Source organism: Elephas maximus, chromosome 2, assembly GCF_024166365.1.
Source record: "Elephas maximus indicus isolate mEleMax1 chromosome 2, mEleMax1 primary haplotype, whole genome shotgun sequence".
In the NCBI taxonomy this organism is placed as follows: Eukaryota; Metazoa; Chordata; class Mammalia; order Proboscidea; family Elephantidae; genus Elephas; species Elephas maximus.
In genome coordinates, this window is record NC_064820.1 from 42,941,463 (window position 1) to 42,966,201 (window position 24,739).

The 24,739-nt window shown below is 35.8% G+C and overlaps 1 protein-coding gene across 2 annotated transcripts in view; it reads left to right on the top strand.

The window, feature by feature from the left end:
• Positions 1-24,739, top strand: part of WDR70 (WD repeat domain 70) — a 358,039-nt gene that overhangs the window by 127,502 nt on the left and 205,798 nt on the right. For both annotated transcript variants that reach the window (XM_049862618.1, XM_049862622.1), the window contains one exon: positions 11,695-11,771. In XM_049862618.1, the coding sequence (XP_049718575.1) occupies positions 11,695-11,771 (77 nt within the window). The remainder of the gene's footprint in view (positions 1-11,694; positions 11,772-24,739) is intronic.

A 24,739-nucleotide genomic window follows, 5' to 3' on the forward strand; every position in this document is an offset into this window, starting at 1 on the left:
TTCCCTGTAGGTAATCTTTTTACTCTTTTGGTGAAGTCTTTGGATGAGTGTAGGTGTTTGATTTTTAGCAGCTCCCAGTTATCTAGTTTCTGTTCTGCATTGTTAGTAATGTTTTGTATACTGTTTATGGCATGTATTGGGACTCCTAGCATTGTCCGTATTTTTTCATCCATGATATTTACTGTTTTAGATTTTATATTTAGGTCTTTTATCCATTTTGAGTTAGTTTTTGTGCATGATGTGAGGTATGGGTCTTGTTTCATTTTTTTGCAGATGTATATCCAGTTATGCCAGCAGCATTTGTTAAACCGTCTTTTCCCCATTTAACTGACTTTGGGCCTTTGTCAAATGTCAGTTGCTTGTATGTGGATGGATTTATGTCTGCATTCTCAGTTTTTTTCCATTGGTCTATGTGTCTGTTGTTGTATGAGTACCAGGCTGTTTTGACTACTGTGGCGGTATAATAGGTTCTAAAAGCAGGTAGAGTGAGGCCTCGCACTTTGTTCTGCTTTTTCTGTAATGCTTTACTTATCCAGGGCCTCTTTCCCTTCCATTTGAAGTTGGTGATTTGTTTTTCCATCTCATTAAAAAATGTCATTGGAATTTGGACCGGAATTGCATTACATCTATAGTGCGCTTTTGGTTGAATAGACATTTTTACAATGTTAAGTCTTCCTATCCATGAGCAAGGTATGTTTTCCCACTTACATAGGTCTCTTTTTGTTTCTTGCAGTGGTGTCTTGTAGTTTTCTTTGTATAAGTCTTCTATATCTCTGGTAAGATTTATTCCTAAGTACTTTATCTTCTTGGGGGCTACTGTATATAGTATTGATTTGGCGATTTCCTCTTTGATGTTCTTTTTGTTGGTATAGAGGAATCCAACTAATTTTTGTATGTTTATCTTGTATCCTAATACTCTGTTGAACTCTTCTATTAGTTTCAGTAGTTTCCTTAAGGGTTCTTGAGGGTTTTCTGTGGATAAGATCATGTCATCTGCAAATAGAGATACTTTGAGTTCTTCCTTACCAATCTGGATGCCTTTTATTCTTTATCTAGCCTAATTGCTCTGGCTAAGACCTCCAGCACAATGTTGAATAAGAGTGGTGGTAAAGGGCATCCTTGCCTGTTTCCCAATCTCAAGGGGAATGCTTTCAGACTCTCTCCATTTAGGATGATGTTGGCTGTTGGCTTTGTGTAAATACCTTTTAGTACCCAGAACCCAGTGCTGTCAAGTGATGACCTTTTAGTATGTTGAGGAATTTTTCGTATTTTGATGAGAGTTTTTATCATGAATGGGTGTCGCACTTTGTCAAGTGCCTTTTCTGCATCAATTGATAAGATCATGTGGTTCTTGCCTTTTATTTTATTTATATGATGGATTACATTAATTGTGTTTCTGATATTGAACCACCCCTGCATATATGGTATGAATCCCACTTGGTGAATTATTTTTTTAATATGTTGTTGAGTTCTATTGGCTAGAATTTTGTTGAGGATTTTTGCATGTAAGTTCTTGAGGGATATAGGTCTATAATTTTCTTTTTTGTGGTGTCTTTACCTGGTTTTGGTATCAGGGATATGGTGGCTTCATAGAATGAGTTTGGGAGTATTCTGTCCTTTTCTATGCTCTGAAATACCTTTAGAAGTAGTGTGTTAACTCTTCTCTGAATTTTTGGTAGAACTCTGTAGTGAAACCATCCAGGCCAAGACTTTTTTTTGTTGGGAGTTTTTTGATTACCTTTTCAATCTCTTCTTTTGTTATGGGTCTATTTAGTTGTTCTACCTCTGTTTATGTTAGTTTTGGTAGGTAGTGTGTTCCTAGGAATTCATCCATTTCTTCTAGGTTTTCAAATTTGTTTGAGTACAATTTTTTGTAGTAATCTGATATGATTGTTTTAGTTTCAGTTGGGTCTGTTGTAATATTGCCCATCTCTTGTTAGCTCTTTCAATTGTTTTTCTGTTCTCTGTTTCATTTAATTCTGCTCTAATATTTATTATTTGCTTTCTTCGGGTTCCTGAAGGTTTCTTTTGTTGTTCTCTATTTGTTCAAGTTGTAGGGATAATTCTTTGATTTTTGGCCCTTTCTTCTTTTTGTATATGTGCGTTTATTAATATAAATTGACCTCTGAGCACTGCTTTTGCTGTGTCTCAAAGGTTCTGATAGAAAGTCTTTTCATTCTCATTGGATTCTGTGAATTTCTTTATGTTTAATGTCTTTTATAACCCAGTCATTTTTGAGCAGGGTTTTGTTCAGTTTCCAAGTGTTTGATTTCTTTTCCCTGCTTTTTCAGTAATTGATTTCTACTTTTATGGCATTATGGTCAGAGAAGATGCTTTGTAATAGTTCGATGTTTTGGATTCTGCTAAGGCTTGCTTTATGACCTAATGTGTGGTATATTCAAGAGAATGTTCCATGTGCACTAGAAAAGAAAGTATACTTGGCTGCTGTTGGGTGGAGTGTTCTGTATATGTCTATGAGGTCAAGTTGGTTGATTGTAGCATTTCAATCGTCTCTTTATTGAGCTGTTTTCTGTATGTTCTGTCCTTCACTGAAAGTGGTGCGTTGAAGTCTCCTACTATAATTCTGGAGCTGTCTATCTCATTCTTCAATGCTGTTAGAGTTTGTTTTATGTATCTTGAAGCCCTGTCATTGGGTGCATAAATATTCAATATGGTTATATCTTCCTGGTAAATTGCCCCTTTAATCATTATGTAGTGTTCTTGTTTATCCTTTGTGGTGGATTCAACTTTAAGGTCTATTTTGTTGGAAATTAATATTGCCACTCCTGCTCTTTTTTGATTGTTGTTTGCTTGATACATTTTTTCCCATCCTTTGAGTTTTAGTTTGTGTCTCTAAGTCTAACGTGTGTCTCTTGTAGGCAGCATATAGACGGATCATGTTTTTTAATTCATTCTGCAGTTCTCTGTCTCTTTATTGGTGCATTTAGTCCATTTTCATTCAGCATAGTTATGCATAGGTATGAGTTTAGTGCTGTCCTTTTCATGTCTTCTTTTGTGTGTTGTTGATGGTGTGTTTTTCGCACTTAAGTTTTTGTGCTGAGTAGTTTATATGTTGTCTTTTCCTCTTATTCATTGCTGTTGATTTTGTTTCTGCTGAGTTTGTATTTTTTTCTGGTATTTTATTTTGATGAATAGCATTGTTCGTCTCCTTTGTAGTTACCTTAATATTTACCCCTATTTTTCTAAGCTTAATCCTAACTTTTTTTTTTAATATCACCTTGTCTTCCTCTCCATATGAAAGATCTATGACTGCATTTCTCAGTCTCTCTTTATTGTTTTAATGTTTTTTTCTTTTACATAATGACTTTGCTGTTTCCCTGTTTGGACCTTTTTTTGTGTGTGTGTGATTTCCCTATCTGGATTAATATCTGATTGCTCTGTCCAGTGTTCCTGTCTTGGGTCGATACCTGATACTGATTTTCTAGCGAGAAAACTACCTTTAGTATTTCTTGTCGTTTTGGTTTGGTTTTTATGAATTCCCTAAACTTCTGTTTATCTGGAAATGTCCTACTTTCACCTTCATATTTGAGAGACAGTTTTGGTGGATATATGATTCTTGGTTGGCAATTTTTTTCCTTCAATTTTTTATATATGTCATCCCATTGTCTTATTGCATGCATTGTTTCTGCTAAGTAGTCTTAGTTTATTCTTATTGACTCTCCTTTGTAGGTGACTTTTCATTTATCTCTAGCTGCTCTTAAAGTTCTGTCTTTATCTTTGATTTTGGCAGGTTTGAATATAATATGTCTTGGTGACTTTCTTTTAACTTTTTTTTTATGTGGAGCTCGATAAGTGCCTTGGATAGATATTTTCTCATCTTTCACAATATTAGGGACATTTTCTGCCAAGAAATCTTCAGCAGTTCTCTCTGTATTTTCTGTTATCTGTCCCTGTTCTGGTACTGCAGTCATTCATAGGTTGTTTCTCTTGATAGAGTCCCACATGATTCTTAGGGTTTCTTCATTTTTTAAATACTTAGATTTGATTTTTCTTCAAATACATTGGTGTGAAGTGCTTTATCTTCAGTCTCACCAATTCTGCTTTTCAGTTGTGGAATTTTGCTCCGGTGACTTTCTATTCAGTTGTCAAATTGTGTAATTTTATCGTTAATATTCTGAATTTTTGATTGCTGTCTCTCTCTGGATTCTTTCAGGTCATTAAATTTTTTTATTATGTTTCTGAATAAACTTTTTAATTTCTTCAACTGCTTTATCTGTGTTTTCCTTGGCTCTTTCTGTTTATTACTTGATCTCCTTCCTCATGTCTTGAAGAGTTCTGTATATTAACCTTTTGCATTCTCCATCTGGTAATTCTAGGAAGGCACCTTCATCCGGATGATCCCTTGATTCTTTGTTTTGAGAGCTTTTTGAAGCTATCATGGTCTGCTTCTTTATGTGATTTGTTATTGACTGTTGTCTCCGAGCAAGCTGTAAGCTATTTTATTAGTTTATTTTATGCTTGCTTACTTTATCTTAGCTTCTTGCTTGGTTTGTTTTTATATGCCCAAATAGGTTGCTTGAGTGAGCTAGGTTGATTATTTTTGCCTTTGAAGCTCTAGCATCCTCTCACCAGATGGCTAGAGCTGTTATCAGGTATATGAGCCTGGGAGTCCATTCACTTTTCTTATATGGATTCAGCTCAGGTGTCCAGGTATTTGGGCATCAAATGTGTGGTATAGGCTCTGTCCTACAGTCTTAGTGGGCCTGGGGTGATTGATGTAGGTACCAATATCTGGTTGCAGCAAGGGGTCACACTCTGAACAAGGCGGGGCTCTCAACCATCCTCCGAGTGCCTGTGAGGAAATTGTGTCCCTATTCCCTAGATTCCACAGGTGGGTAGGTTCTGCAGACTGACCTTAGGCACCCAATGCTTTTGGTTTTAAGGACTGGGATGTACAAGTTATCCGTGGACCCCTATCGCGGGTGGCTGGGTGACCTGAGTGGAGCCACTAGTCCTTAGTACCCTGATACGGGTACGTGAGGACCCTGTTTAATAGGTAAAGCAGTGTCAGACATGAAACACCCACCTGTACACTACACGGCTGAAAGAGTTGCAGTCTGCCAACAAGGGCCTATTCCCCTGAAATAGGCCCACACAGGTCCACGCAGGGGGAAAGGTATTCAAAGTTCATGGATTGTTTATGTCTGGACAGGAGGTGCTTTTGTCCTGAGTTCCCCCAGGTTGATGAAGCTGGCAGATTATCTTTTCTCCCAGTTTTGTATTTATCCCCTCTCTAAGGCTGGCAGAATGGCTCAGGGCACTAAGCAGGGCCTATCTTAGATCCAGGGAAATTGACAGCTACTGAAGGCGCCTTGGGGCTGGGGCGTGGTAAAATGTATGCAAGTACTTAGCTTTTGCCAAGATTGCCATTCTTATTTTGTTCCGGAGGTGTCTGTAGGCTGTGTGGGTGTCTGTTTCTCCCTGAGGAAACTGTGGCAGAATGCTACCACCATCCCGCCGCAGTAGTTCCTGGGAATGGTGCCTGAGGGTTCCTGGGTATTTACTTCTCACAACTCCTCTCCGCTTCTGAACCGCCTCTCCCTCCTCCTGCCGCTCAGTCCATTTTCTAACTTTGCCTTTGATATTCAGGCATCCTAGCTTGTCATAAATATAATCCTTTCATTTTTTTTTCAGGTCTTTGTTGTAAGAGCGTTCACCGGGAGCGTCTGACTACTCTGCCGTCTTGGCCTTGCCTCTTATTGTTAGAAATTAAAAAAATTTAATTTTGTAATTTTTTTTTTTTTTAATGCTAATGGCCCTTTTGGGCAGCTAGGTATTTAATTTTGTAGACGTCTTTGTGGTTGAAGTTAGTTTTCCTATTAACATTTTATAGCACTTTTGATGAGAAATGTGTGTTTTAAATGATAAAAAGTTATTAAATAATACTTGTCATTTTCATAATAAGGTAACCTCTCTATGTCTTAATTATATATGACACATATTTCATAAGCAGCAATAAGTATAGATCTTTGTGCTGCATTCTTTTGTAGCATATATAAAGATGCATTCATTTAATGTCTAATATTTCCCGGGCATAGTTCTTAGTACTAGGGATAGAGCAGGGAACAATATACGCAACTTCCTGTCCTCATAGACCTTACATTTTAGTATGAGGGAGACAGACAGTTAAAAAAAATTGTAATACTTAAATTAATAAGATAACTAAAATAGTGAGAGATCTGTGCAGGTAGTGAATCAGAATAATGAAATAATAATTGGAGTAACTACTTAAGACTGATTGTAAGGAAGACCTATCTTCATTTGAATTGAGATATGATTGGTAAGAAGGAGCCAGGCATGCAAAGTTCTCGGCTTAGAACTCCTGGCACAGGCTATAGCAGGTATAAAGACTTCAAGATATGAAGAAGCCCAGATGACATGATCTTTTATATAGAAAATCCCAGAGATTCTAGAAGAACGTTACTGGAAGTAATAGAAGGGTTTAACTAAATGGTAGGGTAGAAGATCAACATACAAAAATCAGTTGAGTTCTTCTACACTAAAAAGGAGAACTCCAAAAAAGGAAACCAAGAAAACAATACCATTTACAATAACCCCCAAAAAGGTAAAATACCTAGGAATAAACCTAACCAGGGATGTAAAAGACTTATCCGAGAAAAAAGTACAGTACACTACTATAAGAAACCAAAAGAGACCTACATAAAATGTAAAAACATTCCGTGGAATACTTAACATTGTGAAAATGTCAATACAAATACAATGAAATCTCAACCCAAATCCCAACAACATTCTTTAGCAAAATGGAAAAACTAACCTCCAACTTTATATGGAAAGGAAAGAGGCCCCAAATAGTTAAAGCAGTGTTGAAGAAGAAAAACAAGGTAGGAGATCTCAAACTCCCCAATTTCAGAACTTACTATATAGCCACGGTAATCAAAAGAACCTGGTACCGCTACAGGGATAGACACACAGTCCAATGGAACAGAATTGAGAACCCAGAAGTAAATTCATCCATCCATGGACAGCTGATCTTCAACAAAAGGTTTCGACAAAAACAGGTTCATTGAATTGAAAAGACAGTCTCTATAACAAATGTTGTTCGGTGCCTTGAATTGGTTCTGACTCATAGTGACCCTGTGTACAACAGAAAAAGCGCTGCCCAGTCCTGCGCCATCTTCACAAATGTTACGTTTGAGCCCATTGTTGCAGCTACTGTGTCAATGCATCTTGTTGAGGGTCATCTTTTTTTGTTGTCTCTGTACTTTACCAAGCATGATGTCCTTTTCCAGGGACTGATCCCTCCTGATAACATGCCCAAAGTATATGAGACATAGCTTTGTATCCTTGTTTCTGAGGACTACTCTGGCTGTACTTCCTCCAAGGTAGATTTGTTCATTCTTTTGGCAGTCCATGGTATATTCAATATTCTTTGCCGACATAACAATTTAAAGGCATTGATTCTTCTTCGATCTTCCTTTTTCATTATCTAGCTTTCACATGTGTTATTAGGTGATTGAAAACACTATGGCTTGGGTCAGGTGCACCTTAGTCTTCAAGGTGACATCTTTTTTTTTTTTTTTTTTAATACTTTAAAGAGGTCTTTTGCAGCAGATTTGCCCAACACAATGCATCATTTGATTTCTTAACTGCTGCTTCTGTGGGCATTGATTTGGATCCAAGTAAAATGAAATTCTTGCCAACTTCAGTCTTTTCTGCATTTATCATGATGTTGCTTATTGGTCCAGTTGTGAGGATTTTTGTTTTCTTTATGTTGAGGTGTAATCCATACTGAATGAAAGTTGTAATCTTTTATCTTCATCAGTGTTTCAAGTCCTCTTCATTTTCAGCAAGCAACTTTGTGTCATCTGCATAACACAGGTTCTTAATAAGGCTTCCTTGAATCCTGATGCCCTGTTCTTCATATAGTCCAGCTTCTCGGTTTATTTGCTCAGCACACAGATTGAATTAAATGTGGTAAAAGTATACAACCTTAACTCACACCCTTCTTGACTTTAAACCATGCAGTATCCCTTGTTCTGTTATAACAACTACCTCTTGTCCTAAGTACAGGCACTCATGAGCACAATTAAGTGTTCTGGAATTCCCATTTTTTGTAATGTTATCCGTAATTTGTTTTGATCTACACAGTCCAATGTCTCTGCATAGTCAATAAAACACAGGTAAACATCTTCCTGGTGTTCTCTGGTTTCAGCCAAGATTCGTCTGACACCAGCAATGATATCTCTTCTACCATGTCCTCTTCTGAATCCAGATTGAATTTTTGGAAGTTCCATGTGGATGTACTGCTGCAACCACTTTTGAATGATCTTCTGCATAATTTTACTTGTATGTAATGTTAATGATATTGTTCAGTAATTTCCACATTTGGCTGGGTCACCTTTCTTTGAAACGGCTACAGATACGGACATCTTCCAGTCAGTTGGCCAGGTAGATATCTTTCAAATTTCTTGGTACAGACAAGTGAGCACTTCCAGTGCTTTATCCATTTGTTGAAACATGTCATTTGGCATTCCATCAATTCCAGAGCCTTGTTTTTCACCAGTATCTTTAGTGTAGCTTGGATTTTTTCCTTCAGGACCATCAGTTCTTGATCATAAGCTGTCTCCTGAAATGGTTGAACGTCAGCCAATTCTTTTTTGGTACAGTGACTCTGCGTATTCCTTCTACCTTCTTTTGATGCTTTTTGCATTGTTTAATATTTTCCGCATAGAATCCTTCAACATTGCCGCTCAAGGCTTGAATTTTTTTCTTCAGTTCTTTCAGCTTGAGAAAAGCTGAGCATGTTCTTCCCTCTTGGTTTTCTAACTCCAGGTCTTTGCATATCTCATTATAATACTTTGTCTTTTCCAGCCTCCCTTTGAAATCTTCTGTTCAGCTCTTTTATTTCATCATTTCTTCCTTTTGCTTTAGCTACTCTACATTTAGGAGCAACTTTTAGAGTCTCTTCTGACATCCATTTGGTTTTTTCTTTCCTGTGTTTTTAATGCCCTCTTGATTTCTTCATGTATAATGTCCTCCATGTCATACCACAACTCGTCTGGTCTTTGATCATTAGTGTTCAGTGTGTCAAATCTATTCTTGAGATAGTCTCTAAATTCAGGTAGCAAAGCTTCCAGTATCATGGCAACACACAAGCCACAACAGTATGACAAAACTGACAGACATGTGGTGGCTTTAACAAATAGCGCTGGCAAAACTGGATATCTGTTTGCCGAAAAATGAAACAGGATCCATTCCTCACACCATATACAAAAACTAACTCAAAGTGGATCAAAGACAAAAATGTTAAAACTGAAGCTATAAAATTCCTGGAAGATAACATAGTGTCAGATTTAGAGGTCCTAATTTTTGGCATAAATACACTATCAAACACAACTAAAAATACATGAACAACAGAAGATAATCTTAAAAATACATGAACAACAGAAGATAATCTGGATAACCGGGACCTTCTAAAAATTAAATACTTATACTCATCAAAAATTTTTACCAAAAGAGTAAACAGAAAACCTACAGACTGGGAAAAAAATTTTTGGTAATGGTGTATGTGTCAAAGGTCTAATCTGAACTATATAGAAAAGTTCAGCAACTCAACAGCAAGAAGACAAGCAATCCAATCATAAAATGAGCAAAGGATATGAACAAGTACTTCATCAAAGGTGACATTCAGGCAGCTACAGGCACATGAAGAAATGCTCTCAGTCACTAGCCGTTAGAGAGATGCAAATCAAAAGTGTAATGAGATACCCTCTCACCCTTGTGCAAATGGCACTGATCACAAAAACAGAAAACAACAAATGCTGATGAGGTTGTGGGGAGATTGGAACTCTTATACACTGCTGGTGGGAATGTAAAATGGTATAACCACGATGGAAAATGGTAAGGAGCTTCCTCAAAAAGCTAGAAATAGAAATACCTCATGATCCAGCAACCCGACTCCTAGGTATATATCCTAGAGATATAAGAGCAGTGACACGAATAGACATATGCACACCCATATTCATTGTAGCATTATTCAAAAAAAGATGGAAGCAACCTAAATGTTCATCAGTGAATGAACGGATAAACAAATTGTGGTACATACATACAATGATAAAGAATAATGATGAGTGGGCAAAACAAAACATGGATGAATCTGGAAGACATTATGCTGAGTGATGTAAGTCAAACACAAAAGGGTAAATATTGCATAATACCACTTTTATAAAAAGCCAAATAGGTATACATACAAAAAACAACATTCTTTGATGGTTACCAGGGATGGGAGGGGGAATCATTTACTAGATAGTAAAAAAACCCAGTAGACAGATGTTAATCTGGTGATGGGAAAGGCAATACACGCTATAGGGGAAGTTATTACAACATGACCAAGGTAAATGAAGACACTGAGAGGTAGGCAAGAATAAAGGACAACTATAGTAACTGCTGTTTAACATATACAATTTTGCAACAACAGTAATAACAAGCAAAAAATATGTGAGTGGTTACATAGGAAGATAGGTATGCTATATGGGTGTAGGAAGGCATATAGGAGTATATGAGCATGCATATATAGGTATATATTTGAGCATATGTATATGTATGTTTATATGTACTGCATATACAAAAAATAAAAAACAAACCCATATACATATAGTCAATAAAGCACATAGGGGCACACTTAGAATATTTCTTAGACATACCCAAATGCCTTATAGGATTAGTTTATTGGGTTTGAAGGCTCAGAACCATAGTCTCATGGGACAGCTAGGTCAATTGGTAAAACTTAGTTATGAAGATAATGTTCTATATCTTAGTTTGGTAAGTGGCATCTGGGGTCTTAAAAACTTTTGAGTGGCCATCTAAGATACAGCTATTGGTCTTTTTCCATCTGGAGCAAAAGAGAGTGAAGGAAACCAGAAACACAAGAAATAGTCCGCAGGACTAATGGCCCATGGGAATCACAACTTCTAGCCTGAGGCCAGAAAAACTAGATGGTGCCCAGCTACCACTACCAACTCTTCTGACCAGGGCCACAATAGAAGATCCTGGTTACAATGGGAAAAAAAGGTAGAAGAAAGCTCAAATTTGTAAAAATGATCAGACTTACTGGACTGATAGAAACTAGAGAAACCCCCAAGACTATTGCCCTAAGATACCCTTTTAACCTGGAACTGAATCCACTTGCAGAGGTCGCCTTTCATCCAAATAATAGATTGGCTATAAAATAAACAACACCCGTGAGCAATGTGCTCCTTTAATAAACAATCAATTATATGGCTAGATGGAAATGGGGCAGGCAGGGTGGAAACGGTGAGAGTACTAACACATTGTGGAAGCTGTAACCAATCCCATGGAACAATTTGTGTATGAATTGTTGAATGGAAATCTAATTTGCTGTGTAATCTTTTACCTATAACACAATAAAATATTTTAAGAAAACAGAAGAAGCGTGACATGGAGGAGAAAAATGAAGTGTAGTGAGTGAAGTGTGGGAAAGCAGTTCTTGTTTCTACTCATCTTACAGTCTAATAATGGAAATAGAAGCATGTTTTGAGGTAAAATTAGGATAAGGTAATATAAGTTTTTAACTAAAATAGCAATGTGTTTTTTGGGGGGCTAACAAGTTTTACTTTTAAGCATGATATTTCAGTTTCTGGTCAGTTTATTTTTTATTTTTATTTTTAAATCTTTTTTGTTTTGTTTTTTAAGGGTCACACAGCAATGCTTCATACTGGCTCATGGCATCCCAAAATAAAGGGAGAATTTGTGACTTGCTCAAATGATGCGTGAGTATTGTTGATAATCCGTTTAATACAATCATATCTTTAAATATTTTATTTAATAGTCTTGGCAGTAAAGTAAGAAATAGAGCATTAAGAATCCTGATGTTTATATATTCTTGTTTGTAACTTTGATTTTAACAGATAGTATAAGATTTGATTAAAGAAATGTAGAAACTATGAAAATGAGAGTTGGTATAAATTTCAGTAGAGTTTTTAAAGGAACACTGGGTCAGACTGATGTTATTAAGGGGACTAAAACTGCTTTGAAGTTCTGACTAATTTTTTAGTTTTTTATAGTAGAGATTGATATCCATTAGAGTCTGATTGCCAGCGTAAGTTAACAATCATTGGTTCAATGATTGTTGTTTTGAAAATACTAAACAAAAATTGATTAAATGATTATTAAGAAGACAATTTTGCATTTTTAACTGTTGTTCTAGGACCCAAGAATATTACAGGGAGGAGTTGAGCTGCTTATTCCTGTATTATTATATGATTCATTTTTAGTATTAAGAATAGTTCACAAGAGTGTATTATTTATAATATTATAGAGAAAATTTACATGAAAAACCTTATAAATTGAAAAATATAGACAGTCTTATTTATGTTACACATGATTATGTTTTATGTAAAAAGAACTTTTGTGTTCTTAGGTTATTTTGTCTTTCATCATTTAGTTTTCTGATATTTATATGTTGCCTCATTAACGTTTAAAATTACTGTTCACATTCTCGGATATTTTATGTTTTCTGAAATTAATCTTTAGAATAAAAGCCAAAAGACATTATTCCACAGAATTGAAAAGTTAATTTGACCTAAAAGGAACTGAAATTTGGCAATTTATACAAAAAAGAATGTGACTGAAAGTAGGATAAATACATTTGGTTAACATTTCTGATAGTTTTAATTCTTCTTAATCTTCTTATGAGCAACGTAATTATCTTTACAAATACTTAAATAAACTATGTAAACCTAAAGTTATATTGCTTCCTTCCGCATCAAGAAATAAAATTTAGCAGATAATCTAAATTAATAGTATACCATGGCCAAGTAAGGTTTATTCCAGGAATATAAGAATGTTTTACCATCAGGAAATTTTGAACATAATTCATTAGTTAACAAGTGAAAGGTAAAAATATCATATGATTTTTAATGTATTATAAATCGACGTTAGATAAAATTTAGCAGTCTTTCCCGATAAAAGTTCTAGGTAAAATGGGAATAAAAGGAGATGCCTAAGTCTGGTAAAAACTATTTATCAAACTCTTAATTAAATATAATATTAAATATTGGAGCACTTAAGCTACTTGCATTTAAATAAGAAACTAGCTAGGTACACCAACAACTATTATGCAGCATAGATTTAGTGACTTTATACCATGTAGTGATGGCATTGGGCCTTGGGTTTTGGTATGATAGGAAATAAATAGTTAATATTAATGCTTCAAGAGAAGAACAAACACATTATCAAAGCACAGGAAATCCAGCCTACTCTAGGTAAAAACTTAATGCTGAATAAAGCTGTTGGGAAGAACACTTGTTCTCAGAACTATGCATGGATCAGTCTGGATGTTAGGCTCTGATACTTGTTAACTCGATCTAATGTTAATGAACTCTACAATAGCTTTTCCAAGTTGATTTCCAGGATATGTAAATTAGGTATAACTTGAAAGAAAGGCATTTCATGGTCAAATAAGTTTGAGAAACTTTGGATGCTATTTTACAAGTCCAGTGATCCTCAGTAACATTTAGAAGGTTTTAAAAAGTATATAGGAAAACCTGTTTAAGTTTGTTAATTATCCAAACAGCAGTTTATAGAAAGTTCTAAAGACCTGACATCATTTTATTAGGTATAAAATATAGTTTATCCCATTCCTTAAAAGGGCAGTTCTTTATTTCTCTGCCTAAATCATTGTGTTATTAGTATATTGTACCTTTGTACAGTTTGTGCAATTGTGTTTTCTTTGACCATAGTTCTACATGAGGATCATTGGAGTTTGATCATTAAAAATCCAAAAACCAAACTCGTTGCTGTGGAGTTAATTCCGACCCGTAGTGACCCTGTAGGACAGAGTAGAACTGCCCCTAGAGTTTCTAAGGAGTGGCTGGTGGATTCAAACTGCTGACCTTTTTTGGTTAGCAGCCGAGCTCTTAACCACTGTACCACCAGGGCTCCAGTTAGACCCCCAATATACATATTCTTTACCATCTTTTAGAAGAATCTGCCACTAGTAAATTCAGATGGTTTGCAGTTTGACTGACCTTTTTTCTTGGCCTTTGACTTTGTGAATACCATAAGCTGTAGGAGATCAGCTGAAATTCCTGGTTCAGTGAACAAATATAGCTCACTGTGTGCTAGGTTCACTGCGTGATCTAAGTAAGTCTCTGCCTTCGTGGTGCTTACATTCCAGTGGCGGTGAGTGCTGCGAGAGAGACCAGGTGTAAGTATACCAATAAATAATATAGTTTTATGTAGTAATAAGTGTTAAGGATAAAATAAAGCAAAAAGAGGAGAGGAGAGAAGGGTTTGCTATACATAGTCAGGGAAAACCTCTAAGGAGGTAACCTTTAGTTGAGACCTAAATCATGCAAAGGAGGTACCCACATGGGAAAGAGCTTTCCAGGCCAAAGTGATAGCATATTTAGGGACCTTGAGGTAGGAATGCAGTATGGTATGTTTGAGGACAGAAAGACGAGTGTAGTTGGCATTTCGTAGGTTGGCGGGAAAGGTAAGAATGATAGGAAATGAGTTTGGAGAGGAATGCAGGGACCAGATTATGTAAAGTGTCATAGGCTAAGGTAAAGGCTAAGGGCTGGGATTTTAATGTAATTACAAATGTAAGCCATTGAAGAACATCAAATCTGTACCATAATATTAATCAAAAGTCAAAGTCAATAGAAATAGACTCTTCACAGGGAATTAAAAATAACTTTGGGGCAATGAAAAACCTTGGGTAATAGCTAACAATGACTAACATTTAATGAGGGCTTATAGTGTGCCCAGCACTGTGCAATGCACTTTAAATGTACTAAGCAATTTATCTAATGTTTTCCTCATAGCAATGAGATATGTAGCTAGTAATGTTATTACATATTTCAAATGAAGAAATTGGTTGTGACTTTTCCAAGGACATATGATTCTAAGTGGCTATGACATTAAGGTAAAAATATTTTAATTTTATTATTGAACAAACTCTAGTTTAACAGGATAAACAAAGTGAAATTGGTGATACTTTACTGGTTATACTTTGGTAAAATTGTCAAATGAATGTTTTATCAGGAGTAGCTGTGAATTCTAAATAGGTTTCAGAAAAAACAAATAAACAAAAACATTATATATTGGTTAGTTTTCGTTGTACTGGAAACCTATGGATTGTTAGGAACAATTAGCATCTGATCAAGCATCATCAGAATTCTTACATCTAATGCTATGAAATTATTCTGGGTTAAGAAATGTTCCTGTGATTCAGAAATTAATTGAGTGAGGGCCTGTGGGCAAAATCTGCCCTATATTTTTTAGTGGATCTCATTATCTCGGAGGTTCACTCTGCTTTTCATTGCTTTATCTCATGCTCTTCCGTGGTGGTGGTCATGGCAGAGAGATACACATCAACTGTGTATCTTAGGAGTTCCCTTCGCCTTCGGAGATTTTGTTAAGAGTTACTTAGGATTTAAACTAGGATCACTTCGGCAGGTGCCCTTGTGCCCCTAATAGTAATATTCTCTTCTTCCCCTTCCTCCATTCCCTGCATTCACCTTTTTTTTTTTTTTTTTAATATTTAATCTCTCCTTCTTTTTCCTCATTTTGGGCAATTGGAAAATATATATTTTCTTTTTTTTTAAATTGTACTTTAGACGAATATTTTACAGAGCAAACTAGTTTGACTTTAAATAATTAATACACATATTGTTTTGTGGCATTGATTGCCAACCCCATGACATGTCAACACTCTCCCTTTCTTGACTTTGGGTTCCCCATTACCAGCTTTCCTGTCCCCTCTTGCATTGTCGTCCTTGCCCCTGAAAATATGTATTTTGACTAGTAAGATCATGTAGAAAGCCTCTGAATAAATGTCATTCACCTGGACACCTTATGTCATCGCATTGTTACACAAACACTTAGTGCTGAACATACGTGGTGAATGTTTGCCAGGCTATGGCTCTCAGCAGTGTAGGAGCTTGCCAAAGCCAATGGCAGACTTCATGTAAGCAGTACCTATTGTGAATTAGTTTAGATGCAGTAGTTACCCTTGCAGCTAGGAGTGAAGAATCAGGTAGCATTTGTGAGCAACTTTTCCAGGGGAGATGAAGGTGACACTCACTCTTGTTCTGGCCTCAGTACTCCCCGCTAAATGATGGATTTCACTTCTGAGTGTGAGTCGGAGATGCTACTGCCTTAAATTTGGATTCCAGGATATTCAGTATAAACACCAACCAGGGATCAGGCCGATTTAAGGATGAAGTAAAAAGAGGAAGAGGGCAAGATGGCAATTTACCCTTTTTGTTTTACCCAAGTTTCCCCCACCCCAGTGCCGTTGAGTCGATTCCGACTCATAGCGACCCTATAGGACAGAGTAGAACTGCCCCATAGAGTTTCCAAGAAGCGCCTGGTGGATTCGAACTGCTGATCAGGGTTTCCTTTTACCCAAGTTTACCAGAATGAAAAATAGATGATGAGGCAGAGCTTACTGTATTATGCTTGGAAGTAAATGTTAATGAAAACCAGATGCTAATGAAGAAAAAAATGTACATATCTGAAGACAGTCAGTTCAACTTGTGAATTTGTATGGTCTGACCAGGAGCCGTTGAACATTTGAATTTGTGGTAGTGTAGACAGTGAGAGTACCAGTGACACTAGAGTAATCTAAGTCCTTAGTGCAGGATTTGTGTTTAGCAAATTACGACTCAGCACAGAGCTCTGCCTGTAGATACTGGCAAGCGAATCAGATGCTTCCATTATGCACTTTGAGGAATTTCCATTGCTAAACTGAGGAATTCGTACCTCGGGGTTGATTCTGCCTGTTATGGAGGCTACTGACTGTATTTCCATTTAATTGTCATAGACATAATTTGGCTTAACAAGGAGTTTTTGTTTTCTGTCTTACTCCATTTCTACTTTTCTCACTGATACTCCAGTTATACACCTTGACTTTTGTGTGTCTTTGCTATGACATTTCAGGGAGAAGAAGGGGGAAAAGAGGAAATTAAGACTAGGACACATATAAGGAAGGAGGGGGGAAAAGTTAGAGGAACTTAAGACTTGGAGGCATGTATGAATGTATGACTAGGAATGTGCCACATAATGGAATGTTCAGGGTCCGTTGCTTATTTAATGAGACTTCTTACCATTCTTCCCATTACCGCTTTAGCTAGTCTACCTTTTGCTGATACTCATTCATCACTCATCCTTATTCAGCTTCTTCCCAATAAGGACAAAACTAGAGTACAGGAATGATATAAGGTATCCGGAATTAGCCTCCTTCCCTAGATCACTTTTGTCTTCAAGTTCAAAAATTCTTACTTTTAGTAGTCACATTACATGGAAGGCAAATGTGGCTACCAGTTTCTGTGTTGTTCTTGGAGGTCTCAGTTGAAAAAGTTTTGTGACTTTTGATCTACTCAGTGTTTGATTTTCTAAAATAAATACAGGTAATCCAGGGCTTACTATGTATTGGAGTTATGACAAGCCACACTTTTGACCATCTTTTTTTTTTGTACGTTTTATCGTTAGTAATGTGTACTGTGTACAGTGTTGATGATGTTATCCTTCACTTGCAGATATTTATATGTAATGTCTCCAACCACCAAAGACAAATAAAGATCAGATTTATAAAGATACTGATAATAAAAGGCAATAATAATGAAAACTAAAAAAAAAAAAAAAAAAGTGGTATTCAACTTACATAAGAATGGAAACCTGTTGTAAGTCAGGGACTACCTGTAGTAGCAATTATTGATCCTTTATTTTCTTGACTGGTTTATGTTAAGATGTTGACAGATTATAAAAGTTTAGAATGAGCCTATTTTCTTTTTGCCATTCAAGATTTAGATATAAGTGTGTGTGAAGTGTTGCTGATATTTACTACTGGCAAATAGCTCACAGTTGATTGTAATCTATAGCCTGAGAATAAAATATATTAAAGTATTTGAAAGATTTGAATGAGTATAGAGGAAAGGGTGCTTATACTACTTGCTTGGGGGCATTAGGTAAACTTTGCACAGGAGTTTGAAATACATGTGTAGGTTTAAATTCCTTTTGTGGGAAACAAGGAAGTGATGAGGGAGGAAATGGACCTGTAGAAGAATATAGAGAAATCTTAATTTGGCCCTCAAAAATAGACTATGCAAAATATGTAGTAAAACATGATTAGATGGTTTTACCTACCCTACAAGTAAAAGATATAATAATTTCATATTTAGGTTTTATTTTATAGACTATAAATACTTAGAGACATTAAAATCTAGTGAGTTTACTTTTCTTTTGAAAACTGAATGTCATTATGAAAAAAAAAATGAGAGGCTATTCTAAATTAAAGGAGTTTAAAGATTAATGGCAACCAAGTATAATTTGTGAAACTTAATTTGATCTAATTTCTTTCCTAGAAAAAAATTAAGGAAGGAAGGTAAGAAGGAAAAAAGGAAGGAAGGAAGTGAGGAAGGAAGGTAGGTGGGTAGTAGGTAGGTCAGCTGTAAAAAGACATTTTGAGGGCAATTTGAATATTAACTAATAGGGCATATTGCAAAAATTGCCACAGTTCTTTATCCTTAATGTATCCATGTTCTTTGCAATATGATTTTGGAACTCCTTCTATTAAGAAGTAGAGTTTATTTCCTCATCCCATGAATCTAGGCTGGCCAATAAAGTGTGACAAAAATGGTAGTATACCAGTTCTGAACACAGGCCTCTTAAGAGGTCTTAGGTGCTTCCATTCTGTCTTGGAACTCTGCCATTGGCATCTGATCAAACTTGGCTACTCTGCTGTAGTAGGAAAAATCTGGTAGAGAAGAGCTCAGTTGTCCTAGTTAAGGCCATCCTAGACCAGCCTTATAGCCAGCCAGCTCCCATACTTGTGAGAGGGCCCAGCCTAGATCAGCAGAACTGACCACAGACACATGAGTTAGGCCAGCTAAGACAGAACTACCCAGCTGACCTATAGACACTAAGCAATATGAGTTGTTTTAAGCCATTGAATTTTGGGATAGTTTGTTATGTATCAGTTGTTAATTGATACAGATGATATTATTGAATTATGTTATCTAGAATCATGGTTTTGTAGAAGAATGTCTTCGTTTTTTAGGAGATATGTATCACCTGATGAATGTAGGTGTGAAGTATCATGAGGTTTGCAACTTACTTTCAAATGGTATAGCAAAAATAAAGTGTGCATTTTTGTATACATATATATATATATGGGGAGAGAGAGAGATTGAGAACCCAAATATGGCAAAATCAAGGATTTATGGTGTTCATTGCACTACTATTTTAACTTATTTGTAGCTTTGAAAGAGCTCTGGTGGCACAGTGGTTAAGTGCTCAGCTGTTAACCAAAATGTTGGCAGTTTGAATCTACCAGCCGCTCCTTGGAAACTCTGTGGGGCAGTTCTACTCTGTCCTATAGGATTACTGTGAGTTGGAATTGACTTCATGGCAGTGGGTTTTGGTAGCTTTGAAGTTCTTCAAAATAACAAGTTGGTGGGAGGGATTTTCTTAATATTGGGATATCATTGCCTCTTCCTCTTCTTTTCTCTAGAAGTTGACTATAAGATAGAAGAAAAAAGGGTCACGAAGATTATAGTTAGTTGCATTCCTTTTAATCAAGTCTTTTTTTAAGGTATCTTTTTCAGTGTATTTTAAGTTTCTCAACATCAGTGCCTGCTAGATTGTGAAAGGTCAAGGACTGTCTGCATTTGATTATGTATTGCAGGATTTCTAAGTGTGTTCCTTGGAATGCTAGTACCTGTAGGATATCCATGGAGAAAGGGTCCCATCATCCTCCTCTTGGAGAGTCACAACACAGGGGAGTTAGTACATTAAAGATCATGAGAAATTTATTTAAAAAAGAAACTAGCGTATTGCAGACAAATTGATACAATTCTCTCTCTACCCTAGCCAATAACACCTGTTACACTCTGGGTGTAATGTTCCCAGGAGTATACTTCGGGAAATAAAGATCGCCAGTAGTAAATGCTTTTAATGGTGGAACTCATCAAGTTATAAATGATTTTTTTTTTTTATTTGGTTGCAATTTGTAAAGATGAAGAATTACACAATTAAAATTTTTGGCATGGCATAATGGAAAGAGTATGTATATTGTTGTCACAACCAGAGGAACTTGGGTTTGAATCCATACTCCACCACAAGCCATGACTTTGAGCAAGTAATTTACCACTGTGTGAGTTTCAGCTTCCTGTAAAAGGTAATAGTAATTGATTTACAAGATTGTAGTATGAGTTAAATGAGTAAGGCCTTGCACGTAGTTGGTGTTCATGCATAAAGATTTGCCATGGATTTATTTTGGACTGGGTCAAAGGCAGCGTATAGTTTTTTAGTCTTCAGTTTTTCTTAGAATTTCTCTCACATCTTGATGAGCATCTCCTATTTGAAAGTGTCTGGGGGCATGCTATATCTCCTGGGCTTTTGCTGGGAGGCTACTGGCCAGATTTCACTTGATTTTTATAATCAGTAACATATGTAAATAGAGTTATAAATGTCTCCAAAGAATGATGATTCACATAAATGGATCTCAGAAAAGTAAACTTCTGTGTAACTGCAAGTTGTTTGGCCTTAGGTTAAGTATTTGGGGGAAAACGAAAAAAAAAAAAAAAAAAAAGCATTTGTTTCCTACATTATTCATAAACATTTTGAATATAATTTAACATCTTTATAATTTGTAAATTATGATGTTGTGGTATAATATGCTTCAGAAAGTCTTGACATATGCAAGCCTTTTTACAACTTTTCATGTTCTTGACTGCTATTTTTGCTTGTTGGTTTTCCCTTTCTGTTAATTACTTCTTGCTGCTGTTGGTATGTTGGTCTATAGAAGAGAACCCCACTCTCTGTTTTGTGCTTTTAGTAAGCTGTGCACTCTGGTGGGAGGAGGGAGGAATTCAAGATTTTTAGAATTGATGCAGAAGAAGGAATTAACAGTTAGTATTTTTTTTTTTTTTAGCACATGGCTTTTTGCCATCTTCTTTGGCTGCTAGGAGGCTTTTTCTTGTTTACTTCCTGGTTCTCGGCTGGGTTTTGTACTGTTCAGGCTGCCAAATAAATGAGGTGGTGTTATATTCATAATGGTTCTCGTTCAACGATGCCCTCATCTTAGCAACAGAAAATATACTGTTTACTCATCTTTCAGCAATATCTGATATAGCTTATATCTAATTTAGTTCTTTTACCTAATTTAATTCTAGTTATTATTTAACATAATCTCATAGTTTTTTATTTTAAAACCATACCGATGCTTTTTATACCCATCTGTTGACATAGCTACCAGCACTTAAATAAATTAATAGCTTTGATTTTATTTTTATTGTATGAGTAGTTAAAATGTATATGTTTTAAAAATATTTGTTAGTGGTACTTTTATATGAAATGAATAACTAACTTTGGGGAAATACTAATTAGGATTTAGCAGTAGAGCCTTTTTATCCTTAATATTTCCCCATTCAAACTCAGAGACTTATTAAAGATCCTTTTTTTCTGGGAGTTCTGGCAGTAATGAGAATCTACTCTCAAATTACTGCCGTAATCAAGGTGTGTGCATTTTGGTGTTAGTTAGATTTAGCTTCTGTTGACGTACTTTTTCTGTAGGCTTGAATATAAGAAAGATGTGGATCTTTTTAAAATTTTATCAAAAATTCACTTGGATATATAAGTTCCCTCTCAAAATAGTTTGCTTTTACTCAATTCAATTTTATTTTTACCATATTGAGAATCACTTGGTAGGTAAAAAGTCTGTAAGATTCAAAAATAATAACCCATTGCAGAGCTTTCAGGACATATTCTTTAAAGGCCAGGTTTAGAACTTATAATTAGGGTTTATGGTTGTGGTTGCCCCCTAAATATTGCCATTCAGGCTTACGTGTGAGCATCACAATTTTAAATCTCTGCCTTTAATTCAGCAGAAAATCCTTAAAGGTACGTCTGAGTTGTTAATTTTTATGTGGGTTAATTTGTCACATGGACAACTGAGGTTGAGTTTTTGTTTGTTATTTTGTTTGTAATCTCTTGTATTTTAAATGAAAAATGGCAGTATTCTCAGCTTTTATTGTGAAGCAAAATACTTTGAACTCAAAATCCTGGAAAAGTATCACTTTAATTGGAAAATGAAGTTGACTGAAAAGGTATAGGATTTGGAAGTATACCCTTATTTTAAGGGATTGGTAAGAGCATAAAATAGAGCTTTACGTAATCATTTTGAAAACAGTGCATCAAAAACAGCCTGGAGATTCATGAACCATATTTTGGTTTTATGGTAATTTGATGTAATTGGATGCTGGTCTAAAGTAGTAAAAGCGCTAAAGGCAGAGGAAGATGATTTTCATGTTTGAGTTTAGAGATGAATTGTGTATCATTGTATTTACTGGTGATTTAATTTGGCCCACTAATAAACCTGATACATAATGTCTTAACTGTAACATAATTTTACAATTGTTAATGAAACAGATAACAAAATTATTACTGTTATCTGTATCCTGTGGAGCCCTGGTGGTGCAGTGGTTAAGAACTTGGCTGCTAACTGAAAGGTCGGCAGTTCGAAAATTATTATGGTTACCTATATCCTGTGGAGCCCTGGTGGCGCAGTGGTTAAGAGCATGGCTGCTACCTGAAAGGTCAGTGGTTCGAATCCATCAGCCACTCCTTGGAAACTGTATGGGGCAGTTCTACTCTGTCGTATAGGGTTTCTATGAGTTGGAATTGACTCGATGGCAATGGGTTTTGGGTTTATATCCTATAACTCAAACTAATTGAGGGAGTTGAATTTCCTGATAAGCAAGAGTTATGTATAATTAAGCCCGTTAATTTTATGTACATGATTGTTTCACTTATACTTGAGTAGTTATTGGTTGAATATATTTTTGTTGTTGTTAGGCACCGCTGAGTCAGTTCTGACTCATAGTGACCCTATGTACCACGGAACGAAACGCTACCTGGTCCCGTACTATCCTTGCAATTGTTGTTACGCTTGAGCTCATTGTTGCAGCCACTGTGTCAATCCATCTCGTTAGGGTCTTCCTCTTTTCCACTGACCCTGTACTTTACCAATCATGATGTTCCATATATGTATAAAATCATCTGTTTACAGTGTAAACTTGAGTATGTATCTCTAGGAATTACAAAAAAAATTAATGTCATATTAACCTTGATGTGAATTTTGTGTAGTTTATACACAAAATGCTGTTCACGTGTACTGTATAGGCATATGTAACAAAGGAAAGGCGTTCACAACTTCAAAAACATTGGTGGAAAGTGTGATGAAGTCCTGGTTTGTTATGTTTTACCATACTTGCACACAGCTGTTAGACAGTGACTTACTTTGTCTATGGGAACATCAGTGTGGAGCGGTAATTCCTGGGTAGGGTTATCAACTGTGGAGGATGCTATTTAGTCAGTATTTTATTTTGAAACCCATATGAAAAACCATCATTAACATGCCTCTAAGTGATTTGATTGTTAAAATATTTATTTGTTTATTCATTCTATATTTATTTTTAAAGAAGAATGTGGAAATCTCTAAAGAGTTAAAGGGTATACTTGTTTATTGGCATCCCTAAGTTAACAGAGAATTTGCTAGAAGGTAGTTTGAATTTCCTCTGAGGATTTCTAGGTCAGGCAGGATAATATCAATATAACCAGTCCATGCCATGCACAACTAAGTGAATCTGTATGTATGACTGATTCACCAGTACTCTTGTGGTGTGTGGTGACCCCATTGGCCATTTATGGAGTAGTGGTATATGAAGAAGAATGTTTTTCCTGCGAAAATTCATGAATTGGACTTAGTTGCAGAGAAAGGGATAAAAGGTGTTTCTGTACTATGGACTTGTAATATTGAAACTTGTGATTAAGATAAAAATGTTTCTTTGTTTTGACTGTGACTTTTTCCCAAGCACTTGGATATAATCAATAATTTTCTTTTTAAATTATCTTTTTCATTTCTTTCCTGAGTTAATTCTGTGACTGCTTGGCAAATTTATATGTGTACTACTTCTGAATCCCTTCTTTTCTATTACGCCTTATAAGCCCGTTCAATCCATTCCCAATTAAAAAAAAAAAAATTGTCACCTCATCTTTTCACTTTCGTATTGACAGAGATGATAAAGATAGGGTGGCAAGTTCACAAGCACTTTGCAAGAAAGTGTGAGCAATGTGTTGCCCTTTTCCACTGCCTCTTTCTAAATCTTCAAGTTTACATGACTTGGTTAAACTATTTCTGTCCTATAAACTATCCTTCCTTCTGTTAAGACTTCTAGAATTTGTCTTGATGAAAACGCTAGCTTTTGCTGCAGCTATTAAAAAAGTTCTCCAAGTAGAAAATGGTTTATTCTTCTCTTGACAACTCTTTTACTATAATAATAATAAAATCAAGTAGACTATGAAAATAGAAAGATCTCATAAATTATTAATTACAGGTTTCCCTTTGTTACATGTTTCCATAATGGATTGGAATCTATTAATTAGAATAAAACAAATTTTATTTTTGGAAAGCTGTATGAACCCATCAGCAGCAGATTCAGCACAGGCTTGGTTAATGCGATCTCATGTGGTTAAGTCCTACAACATCAGTCAACAACTGTGTCTTCATGGAGGAAATAAGGCTCACTGATGATAGGTTTTCCGACAAAAAAATTGGTTACATAGGTTTCTATCACTATATAATAACTGAAGAGGTAGGCCACTTCTTATTTAGACAACATAAGTAGTGGTTAGCATTCTTAATCTTAACCCTGGCAATTTTACTTATATG